The sequence below is a fragment of the Anopheles funestus genome, chromosome 2RL (genome assembly GCF_943734845.2).
Source record: "Anopheles funestus chromosome 2RL, idAnoFuneDA-416_04, whole genome shotgun sequence".
Lineage (NCBI taxonomy): Eukaryota > Metazoa > Arthropoda > Insecta > Diptera > Culicidae > Anopheles > Anopheles funestus.
Window position 1 is genome coordinate 74,466,578 of NC_064598.1, and position 12,043 is coordinate 74,478,620.

The 12,043-nt window shown below is 35.1% G+C and overlaps 1 protein-coding gene across 1 annotated transcript; it reads left to right on the top strand.

The window, feature by feature from the left end:
- Window positions 1-402: 402 nt before the first annotated feature.
- On the top strand, window positions 403-1,771 carry LOC125766612 (mitochondrial inner membrane protease ATP23 homolog). The gene is made up of 3 exons (XM_049432805.1): window positions 403-1,041; window positions 1,122-1,428; window positions 1,499-1,771. Exons 1-3 carry the CDS (start codon window positions 746-748, stop codon window positions 1,697-1,699), a joined length of 804 nt encoding a protein of 267 aa, XP_049288762.1. The 5' UTR covers window positions 403-745; the 3' UTR covers window positions 1,700-1,771.
- Window positions 1,772-12,043: the final 10,272 nt, after the last annotated feature.

Below are 12,043 nucleotides of genomic sequence, written 5' to 3' on the forward strand. Positions count from 1 at the left end.
AGGTGACAGTGGCGCAGTTTTGGGTGTATATCAGTTCTCCACAATATTGAGAAAATTCAAGTTATTCAAGTGTATTATTTTGTTAAGAAAATTTTTAATATTACTCCAATATTACTTCGAACGATAAAAGTCCGACAGAACCACGTGTTTTGCAAAAGCGCTTTGAGGCGTTATTGCAGTTTTATTGCAGTTTGAACTTGCTCCACAAACGTGCAATAGATGTTGTGTATTAAGCGATGAAACTACTAATTGTTAAATGAGTTTTGAGAACTTTGAAGGCACAAGAATATTTTTATGATATTTCAAGCAGATAGAACATTAAAACATGAATTTTTACTGCTACAAAATCCAAAAAAATATGCTCACAAATATCTATCTCTGAACCGTGTGTTGTAAACACGGCTACTTCTTACGCAATGCAAAATGACAGTTGTGCAGCACTCGCAATACAAATAAATAAATAATAACACAGTTCATCGAAAAGTTTAATGAAAATCTTTAAAATCATTACATACGGAGTGCAAAAACTTATCTCTACCCGGTGTTACACACAATAATGCCCTCGGAAAGCTTCTCTAAAGTGGAAACGTAGGGAAAATTGAAGCATTCACCTGTTTGAGGGGAAGACTTGGATTGCCGGCGATTTGATTACATCAGCTGTCTTGGCGGTTTTTAACGTGGATCAGATAAACCCTTCAGAGCAGCTTTCGATTACTCCGTGCTGCATTAGTACGATCCATTGCTAATGGCTTCCAAAACATCGGAAAAAGAGACGGGCAAATCGTCGGAAACACGTACTGCCCCTATCCCAAACGCAATCATCGATAGAAGCGATCGGGAGAGCAACGAGAAACAGTGGGGCTACGATCTGTATCCGGAGCGACGAGGCGAAAAGTTCAAACCAAGCTGGGGCCGAGTACTGCTCGGGATAGAAGGCACGGAAAGTCTGGACAAGATCAAGTGTGAACGGAATGTTTACTCTTGTGTGAAGAAAAGCCCCATGGTGAAGTTGATGATGGGTGCGTTGAAAAGTTCTGGTTGGTAAGTGGTTAAATTTGGCGAACATACAAACATAGGTTTTAATCTGTGCGTAATTCTAATTATCGCTTCTCTCTTTGCAGCGAAATTGATATTCGACGCCATATAGCGTGTGAGGTGTGCGACGCATCCGTCAGCGGTGGTTACGATCCGGTGCTGAATCAAGTTGTAGTTTGTCAGAACATTGCAAGAAACGAGGGAATCGTGCAGGGTGTACTGACGCACGAAATGATCCACATGTTCGATTACTGTAACAACAATTTGGATTTTAAAAATATCGACCATTTAGCGTGTACAGAAATTCGTGCGGCCAACCTTACTCATTGCTCGTTTCTGAGCGCTTGTACGCAGGGTGATGCTTCTCCGCTTAAGATCAAACAGGCACATGCGGTACGGGATTATAATATGCCGCGGAATAATTTCTTCAATTAATTGATCTCATTGTCTAATTTGCTTTTAGGACTGTGTAAAAACCAAAGCCCTAAAGTCGGTACTGGCTGTCCGGAAGGTAAGTGCAGCAGAAGCTATCGAGGCGGTGGAACGTGTGTTTCCTAAGTGCTATAACGATTTGGAACCGATCGGTCGTCGAATACGAAGGAATTCGAAGGATATGTACAAAGCCTACCTGGAAGGTCCAATGTACGGGTACGACGTGGATTAGCAAGCGCATTGCTTACGGTTTTTTACTGTTGCAATAAAATGTGTTATGGTAGTGGTAGTGAATTAAACCAAAGCTTGTTCAATATGTATTTCTAGATATTTTAACATAATCCGAAGGTATGGTTCCGAAGCTATGGTTCGTTAGGTATGAGAATAGGTTTATCGCTACTTTTCGTTTCGCTAGGAGGCCTCTGGCCAATATTATGAGTTCTTTTCTGTTTTTGTTACGGGGATTTTGACAGTTATTAGCACATCAAGTAGGCATATCCATTTTTTCAACACGAATAATGAGGAACACTACTGAAACAAGAAAGTTATAACGAACTAGCTTACCCACCAAACCTAGCTTTGCCATTAATCATGCGTTTTGTAATTAAAGCAAACAATTTGGAGTGTTCAATCTCGATTCGTGTGTTATTATTAGAGGTGCGATTAGATATCGTTGATTAATTAAAAATTCTTAAATTATTACCATTCTCAATCCTCAAGATATTCCTAATCAAAGCAATTTCTTCTGCTTCTGTTGTGCCACTTCTCCTTTTTGGCACTTCAGCAGGTATTTCTGGCTTTCCTTGACGATTGGGATTTAATACCTGGTACTTCCGTGTCAGGCGCCGATTCCACATGTACCACCGAGCCGCAAATCAATAAATAGCATTTTTTAATTATTCACACACTTGCTTTTTACTTATTTATCACTCACTTTACGCTTTAATGAATAAAATTGCACAAACAAATCGTCATGTGTCATGTGTGTTGATTTATTCGTTAAAACTTTTTTGTGTTGAGAAGTTTTCAACGTTATTCGTGTTGAAAAAATGGCTACGCCTACTTGATAACTCCCGTAGGAAAAACAGAAAAAAACTCATAATATTGACCAGTTGAGCCGTTTAAGAGGAGTTTGCACACTAACACCGCGACACGAAAATTTTATATATAAAGATTAAAAAATTATAAAAACTTTAAAATTTCATAAGGCTCATTTCTACACCAAGTTTTGCCTATAACTCGGTCGGTATCCAACGGATCGCCAATCTTTAACCTGTGGTCGATAGATGGCATCTATGACTACATTTTCTTCTTGGACAGCCATGCTCTCAGGTGTCCGTGCCGGAAGTTATTCGAGGAATCATGTTCCTTAGCCTGTTTGAGAAAATGTAAAATTTTCCTCATTTTTGCACCAAGTTTTGCCTATAACTCGGTCGGTATCCAACGGATCGCCAATCTTTAACCTGTGGTCAATAGATAGCACCAATGGCTACATTTTCTTCTTGAACAGCCATGCTCGCAGGTGTCCGTGCCGGAAGTTATTCGAGGAATCATGTTCCTTACCCTGTTTGAGAAAATGTAAAATTTTCCTCATTTTTGCACCAAGTTTTGCCTATAACTCGGTCGGTATCAAACGGATCGCCAATCTTTAACTTGTGGTCAATAGAAAGCACCAATGGCTACATTTTCTTCTTGAACAGCCATGCTCGCAGGTGTCCGTGCCGGAAGTTATTCGAGGAATCATGTTTCTTACCCTGTTTGAGAAAATGTAAAATTTTCCTCATTTTTGCACCAAGTTTTGCCTATTACTCGGTCGGTATCCAGCAGATTGCCAATCTTTAACCTGTGGTCAATAGATAGCACCAATGGCTACATTTTCTTCTTGGACGGCCATGCCCTCAGATGTCTGTCTCCGAAGTTATTCGAGGAATCATGTTCCTTACCCTGTTTGAGAAAATGTAAAATTTTCCTCATTTTTGCACCAAGTTTTGCTATAACTCGGTCGGTATCCAACGGATCGCCAATCTTTAACCTGTTGTCGATGGCTACATTTTCTTCTTGGACAGCCATGCCCTCAGATGTCTGTGCCAGAAGTTATTCGAGGAATCATGTTCCTTACCCTGTTTGAGAAAATGTAAAATTTTCCTAATTTTTGAGCAATTTAGCAAAATTTATAAATTTGATATATTTTCATGCAAATTTGTTGTAATGTGTTTCTTTTCACTAAAATAATGCTTTAAATTAGAAAAATAATAAAAAATCAGAAAAAAAATTTAAAAAAAATTTCAACTCGAAAATTTCATAAGGCTTACCCCTTACGTTTTTTTAGAGAAATTTTGCAAAAAAAAATTAAATTTATTTATTTTAATGCCAATTGGTTGCAATGTGTTTCTTTTCACTCAAGTAATGCTTTAAATAAAAAAAGAGTGATAAATAATAAAAAAATAAAAAAAATAAAAAAATGAAAATTTACTAAGGCTCATTTTTGCCCCAAGTTTTGCCTATAACTCGGTCGGTATCTAACGGATCGCCAATCTTTAACCTGTGGTCGATAGATGGCACCAATGGCTACATTTTCTTCTTGGACGGCCATGCTCTCAGGTGCCCGTGCCGGAAGTTATTCGAGGAACCAAGTTCCTTACCCTGTTTCAGAAAATGTAAAATTTTCCTCATTTTTGAGCAATTTAGCAAACTTTATAAATGTGATATATTTTCATGCAAATTTGTTGCAATGTGTTTCTTTTCACTCAAATAATGCTTTAAACTAAAAACATAATAAAAAATCAGAAAAAAATTTTTTTTAAATTTTCAACTCGAAAATTTCATAAGGCTTACCCCTTACGTTTTTTTGGGGAAATTTTGCAAAAAAAATGAAATTGATTTATTTTAATGCCAATTGGTTGCAATGTGTTTCTTTTCACTCAAGTAATGCTTTAAATAAAAAAAAGAGTGAAAAATAATAAAAAAATCAAAATATTCAAAAAATGAAAATTTACTAAGGCTCATTTTTGCCCCAATTTTTGCCTATAACTCGGTCGGTATCCAACGGATCGCCAATCTTTAACCTGTGGTCGATAGATGGCACCAATGGCTACATTTTCTTCTTGGACGGCCATGCTCTCAGGTGCCCGTGCCGGAAGTTATTCGAGGAACCAAGTTCCTTACCCTGTTTGAGAAAATGTAAAATTTTCCTCATTTTTGAGCAATTTAGCAAACTTTATAATTGTGATATATTTTCATGCAAATTTGTTGCAATGTGTTTCTTTTCACTCAAATAATGCTTTAAATTAGAAAAATAATAAAAAATCAGAAAAAAATTTTAAAAAAATTTTCAACTCGAAAATTTCATAAGGCTTACCCCTTACGTTTTTTTGGGGAAATTTTGCAAAAAAAAATGAAATTGATTTATTTTAATGCCAATTGGTTGCAATGTGTTTCTTTTCACTCAAGTAATGCTTTAAATAAAAAAAGAGTGAAAAATAATAAAAAAATCAAAATATTCAAAAAAATGAAAATTTACTAAGGCTCATTTTTGCCCCAAGTTTTGCCTATAACTCGGTCGGTATCTAACGGATCGCCAATCTTTAACCTGTGGTCGATAGATGGCACCAATGGCTACATTTTCTTCTTGGACGGCCATGCTCTCAGGTGCCCGTGCCGGAAGTTATTCGAGGAACCAAGTTCCTTACCCTGTTTGAGAAAATGTAAAATTTTCCTCATTTTTGAGCAATTTAGCAAACTTTATAAATGTGATATATTTTCATGCAAATTTGTTGCAATGTGTTTCTTTTCACTCAAATAATGCTTTAAACTAAAAACATAATAAAAAATCAGAAAAAATTTTTTTTTAAATTTTCAACTCGAAAATTTCATAAGGCTTACCCCTTACGTTTTTTTTGGGAAATTTTGCAAAAAAAATGAAATTGATTTATTTTAATGCCAATTGGTTGCAATGTGTTTCTTTTCACTCAAGTAATGCTTTAAATAACAAAATGAGTGAAAAATAATAAAAAAATCAAAATATTCAAAAAATGAAAATTTACTAAGGCTCATTTTTGCCCCAAGTTTTGCCTATAACTCGGTCGGTATCTAACGGATCGCCAATCTTTAACCTGTGATCGATAGATGGCACCAATGGCTACATTTTCTTCTTGGACGGCCATGCCCTCAGATGTCCGTGCCGGAAGTTATTCGAGGAACCAAGTTCCTTACCCTGTTTGAGAAAATGTAAAATTTTCCTCATTTTTGCCCCAAGTTTTGCCTATAACTCGGTCGGTATCTAATGGATCGGCAATCTCTAACCTGTGGTCGATAGATGGCACCAATGGCTACATTTTCTTCTTCGACAGCCATGCTCTCAGGTGTCTGTGCCGGAAGTTATTCGAGGAACCAAGTTCCTTACCCTGTTTGAGAAAATGTAAAATTTTCCTCATTTTTGAGCAATTTAGCAAACTTTATAAATGTGATATATTTTCATGCAAATTTGTTGCAATGTGTTTCTTTTCACTCAAATAATGCTTTAAACTAAAACCATAATAAAAAATCAGAAAAAAAAATTTTAAAAATTTTCAACTCGAAAATTTCATAAGGCTTACCCCTTACGTTTTTTTGGGGAAATTTTGCAAAAAAAAAATGAAATTGATTTATTTTAATGCCAATTGGTTGCAATGTGTTTCTTTTCACTCAAGTAATGCTTTAAATAAAAAAAGAGTGAAAAATAATAAAAAAATCAAAATATTCAAAAAAATGAAAATTTACTAAGGCTCATTTTTGCCCCAAGTTTTGCCTATAACTCGGTCGGTATCTAACGGATCGCCAATCTTTAACCTGTGGTCGATAGATGGCACCAATGGCTACATTTTCTTCTTGGACGGCCATGCTCTCAGGTGCCCGTGCCGGATGTTATTCGAGGAACCAAGTTCCTTACCCTGTTTGAGAAAATGTAAAATTTTCCTCATTTTTGCCCCAAGTTTTGCCTATAACTCGGTCGGTATCTAATGGATCGGCAATCTTTAACCTGTGGTCGATAGATGGCACCAATGGCTACATTTTCTTCTTCGACAGCCATGTTCTCAGGTGTCTGTGCCGGAAGTTATTCGAGGAACCAAGTTCCTTACCCTGTTTGAGAAAATGTAAAATTTTCCTCATTTTTGAGCAATTTAGCAAACTTTATAAATGTGATATATTTTCATGCAAATTTGTTGCAATGTGTTTCTTTTCACTCAAATAATGCTTTAAACTAAAACCATAATAAAAAATCAGAAAAAAATTTTTTAAAAATTTTCAACTCGAAAATTTCATAAGGCTTACCCCTTACGTTTTTTTTGGGAAATTTTGCAAAAAAAATGAAATTGATTTATTTTAATGCCAATTGGTTGCAATGTGTTTCTTTTCACTCAAGTAATGCTTTAAATAAAAAAACGAGTGAAAAATAATAAAAAAATCAAAATATTCAAAAAATGAAAATTTACTAAGGCTCATTTTTGCCCCAAGTTTTGCCTATAACTCGGTCGGTATCTAACGGATCGCCAATCTTTAACCTGTGGTCGATAGATGGCACCAATGGCTACATTTTCTTCTCAGACGGCCATGCCCTCAGATGTCCGTGCCGGAAGTTATTCGAGGAACCAAGTTCCTTACCCTGTTTGAGAAAATGTAAAATTTTCCTCATTTTTGCACCAAGTTTTGCCTATAACTCGGTCGGTATCTAACGGATCGCCAATCTTTAACCTGTGGTCGATAGATGGCACCAATGGCTACATTTTCTTCTTGGACGGCCATGCTCTCAGGTGCCCGTGCCGGATGTTATTCGAGGAACCAAGTTCCTTACCCTGTTTGAGAAAATGTAAAATTTTCCTCATTTTTGAGCAATTTAGCAAACTTTATAAATGTGATATATTTTCATGCAAATTTGTTGCAATGTGTTTCTTTTCACTCAAATAATGCTTTAAACTAAAAACATAATAAAAAATCAGAAAAAAAATTTTTAAAAATTTTCAACTCGAAAATTTCATAAGGCTTACCCCTTACGTTTTTTTTGGGAAATTTTGCAAAAAAAATGAAATTGATTTATTTTAATGCCAATTGGTTGCAATGTGTTTCTTTTCACTCAAGTAATGCTTTAAATAAAAAAACGAGTGAAAAATAATAAAAAAATCAAAATATTCAAAAAATGAAAATTTACTAAGGCTCATTTTTGCCCCAAGTTTTGCCTATAACTCGGTCGGTATCTAACGGATCGCCAATCTTTAACCTGTGGTCGATAGATGGCACCAATGGCTACATTTTCTTCTTGGACGGCCATGCTCTCAGGTGCCCGTGCCGGAAGTTATTCGAGGAACCAAGTTCCTTACCCTGTTTGAGAAAATGTAAAATTTTCCTCATTTTTGAGCAATTTAGCAAACTTTATAAATGTGATATATTTTCATGCAAATTTGTTGCAATGTGTTTCTTTTCACTCAACTAATGCTTTAAACTAAAAACATAATAAAAAATCAGAAAAAATTTTTTTTTAAATTTTCAACTCGAAAATTTCATAAGGCTTACCCCTTACGTTTTTTTTGGGAAATTTTGCAAAAAAAATGAAATTGATTTATTTTAATGCCAATTGGTTGCAATGTGTTTCTTTTCACTCAAGTAATGCTTTAAATAACAAAATGAGCGAAAAATAATAAAAAAATCAAAATATTCAAAAAATGAAAATTTACTAAGGCTCATTTTTGCACCAAGTTTTGCATATAACTCGGTCGGTACCTAACGGATAGCCAATCTTTAACCGGTGATCGATAGATGGCACCAATGGCTACATTTTCTTCTCAGACGGCCATGCCCTCAGATGTCCGTGCCGGAAGTTATTCGAGGAACCAAGTTCCTTACCCTGTTTGAGAAAATGTAAAATTTTCCTCATTTTTGCACCAAGTTTTGCCTATAACTCGGTCGGTATCTAATGGATCGGCAATCTCTAACCTGTGGTCGATAGATGGCACCAATGGCTACATTTTCTTCTTGGACGGCCATGCTCTCAGGTGCCCGTGCCGGAAGTTATTCGAGGAACCAAGTTCCTTACCCTGTTTGAGAAAATGTAAAATTTTCCTCATTTTTGAGCAATTTAGCAAACTTTATAAATGTGATATATTTTCATGCAAATTTGTTGCAATGTGTTTCTTTTCACTCAAATAATGCTTTAAACTAAAAACATAATAAAAAATCAGAAAAAAATTTTTTTTAAATTTTCAACTCGAAAATTTCATAAGGCTTACCCCTTACGTTTTTTTTGGGAAATTTTGCAAAAAAAATGAAATTGATTTATTTTAATGCCAATTGGTTGCAATGTGTTTCTTTTCACTCAAGTAATGCTTTAAATAAAAAAACGAGTGAAAAATAATAAAAAAATCAAAATATTCAAAAAATGAAAATTTACTAAGGCTCATTTTTGCCCCAAGTTTTGCCTATAACTCGGTCGGTATCTAACGGATCGCCAATCTTTAACCTGTGGTCGATAGATGGCACCAATGGCTACATTTTCTTCTTGGACGGCCATGCTCTCAGGTGCCCGTGCCGGAAGTTATTCGAGGAACCAAGTTCCTTACCCTGTTTGAGAAAATGTAAAATTTTCCTCATTTTTGAGCAATTTAGCAAACTTTATAAATGTGATATATTTTCATGCAAATTTGTTGCAATGTGTTTCTTTTCACTCAACTAATGCTTTAAACTAAAAACATAATAAAAAATCAGAAAAAATTTTTTTTTAAATTTTCAACTCGAAAATTTCATAAGGCTTACCCCTTACGTTTTTTTTGGGAAATTTTGCAAAAAAAATGAAATTGATTTATTTTAATGCCAATTGGTTGCAATGTGTTTCTTTTCACTCAAGTAATGCTTTAAATAACAAAATGAGCGAAAAATAATAAAAAAATCAAAATATTCAAAAAATGAAAATTTACTAAGGCTCATTTTTGCACCAAGTTTTGCATATAACTCGGTCGGTACCTAACGGATAGCCAATCTTTAACCGGTGATCGATAGATGGCACCAATGGCTACATTTTCTTCTCAGACGGCCATGCCCTCAGATGTCCGTGCCGGAAGTTATTCGAGGAACCAAGTTCCTTACCCTGTTTGAGAAAATGTAAAATTTTCCTCATTTTTGCACCAAGTTTTGCCTATAACTCGGTCGGTATCTAACGGATCGCCAATCTTTAACCTGTGGTCGATAGATGGCACCAATGGCTACATTTTCTTCTTGGACGGCCATGCTCTCAGGTGCCCGTGCCGGAAGTTATTCGAGGAACCAAGTTCCTTACCCTGTTTGAGAAAATGTAAAATTTTCCTCATTTTTGAGCAATTTAGCAAACTTTATAAATGTGATATATTTTCATGCAAATTTGTTGCAATGTGTTTCTTTTCACTCAAATAATGCTTTAAACTAAAAACATAATAAAAAATCAGAAAAAATTTTTTTTTAAATTTTCAACTCGAAAATTTCATAAGGCTTACCCCTTACGTTTTTTTTGGGAAATTTTGCAAAAAAAATGAAATTGATTTATTTTAATGCCAATTGGTTGCAATGTGTTTCTTTTCACTCAAGTAATGCTTTAAATAACAAAATGAGTGAAAAATAATAAAAAAATCAAAATATTCAAAAAATGAAAATTTACTAAGGCTCATTTTTGCCCCAAGTTTTGCCTATAACTCGGTCGGTATCCAACGGATCGCCAATCTTTAACCTGTGATCGATAGATGGCACCAATGGCTACATTTTCTTCTCAGACGGCCATGCTCTCAGATGTCCGTGCCGGAAGTTATTCGAGGAACCAAGTTCCTTACCCTGTTTGAGAAAATGTAAAATTTTCCTCATTTTTGCACCAAGTTTTGCCTATAACTCGGTCGGTATCTAACGGATCGCCAATCTTTAACCTGTGGTCGATAGATGGCACCAATGGCTACATTTTCTTCTTGGACGGCCATGCTCTCAGGTGCCCGTGCCGGAAGTTATTCGAGGAACCAAGTTCCTTACCCTGTTTGAGAAAATGTAAAATTTTCCTCATTTTTGCCCGAAGTTTTGCCTATAACTCGGTCGGTATCTAATGGATCGCCAATCTTTAACCTGTGGTCGATAGATGGCACCAATGGCTACATTTTCTTCTTCGACAGCCATGCTCTCAGGTGTCTGTGCCGGAAGTTATTCGAGGAACCAAGTTCCTTACCCTGTTTGAGAAAATGTAAAATTTTCCTCATTTTTGAGCAATTTAGCAAACTTTATAAATGTGATATATTTTCATGCAAATTTGTTGCAATGTGTTTCTTTTCACTCAAATAATGCTTTAAACTAAAACCATAATAAAAAATCAGAAAAAATTTTTTAAAAATTTTCAACTCGAAAATTTCATAAGGCTTACCCCTTACGTTTTTTTTGGGAAATTTTGCAAAAAAAATGAAATTGATTTATTTTAATGCCAATTGGTTGCAATGTGTTTCTTTTCACTCAAGTAATGCTTTAAATAAAAAAACGAGTGAAAAATAATAAAAAAATCAAAATATTCAAAAAATGAAAATTTACTAAGGCTCATTTTTGCACCAAGTTTTGCATATAACTCGGTCGGTATCTAACGGATCGCCAATCTTTAACCTGTGGTCGATAGATGGCACCAATGGCTACATTTTCTTCTTGGACGGCCATGCTCTCAGGTGCCCGTGCCGGAAGTTATTCGAGGAACCAAGTTCCTTACCCTGTTTGAGAAAATGTAAAATTTTCCTCATTTTTGAGCAATTTAGCAAACTTTATAAATGTGATATATTTTCATGCAAATTTGTTGCAATGTGTTTCTTTTCACTCAAATAATGCTTTAAACTAAAAACATAATAAAAAATCAGAAAATTTTTTTTTTAAAATTTTCAACTCGAAAATTTCATAAGGCTTACCCCTTACGTTTTTTTTTGGGAAATTTTGCAAAAAAAATGAAATTGATTTATTTTAATGCCAATTGGTTGCAATGTGTTTCTTTTCACTCAAGTAATGCTTTAAATAACAAAAAGAGTGAAAAATAATAAAAAAATCAAAATATTCAAAAAATGAAAATTTACTAAGGCTCATTTTTGCACCAAGTTTTGCATATAACTCGGTCGGTATCTAACGGAACGCCAATCTTTAACCTGTGGTCGATAGATGGCACCAATGGTTACATTTTCTTCTTGGACGGCCATGCTCTCAGGTGCCCGTGCCGGAAGTTATTCGAGGAACCAAGTTCCTTACCCTGTTTGAGAAAATGTAAAATTTTCCTCATTTTTGCCCCAAGTTTTGCCTATAACTCGGTCGGTATCTAATGGATCGGCAATCTTTAACCTGTGGTCGATAGATGGCACCAATGGCTACATTTTCTTCTTCGACAGCCATGCTCTCAGGTGTCTGTGCCGGAAGTTATTCGAGGAACCAAGTTCCTTACCCTGTTTGAGAAAATGTAAAATTTTCCTCATTTTTGAGCAATTTAGCAAACTTTATAAATGTGATATATTTTCATGCAAATTTGTTGCAATGTGTTTCTTTTCACTCAAATAATGCTTTAAACTAAAAACATTAT

Excerpts from the sequence above, each read along its gene's own strand:
- LOC125766612 (XM_049432805.1), top strand. The coding sequence starts at position 746 with ATGGCTTCCAAAACATCGGAAAAAGAGACGGGCAAATCGTCGGAAACA. Across the intron at positions 1,042-1,121 it reads GCGTTGAAAAGTTCTGGTTG|CGAAATTGATATTCGACGCC; the intron begins GTAAGTGGTTAA and ends CTCTCTTTGCAG. Across the intron at positions 1,429-1,498 it reads AGATCAAACAGGCACATGCG|GACTGTGTAAAAACCAAAGC; the intron begins GTACGGGATTAT and ends ATTTGCTTTTAG.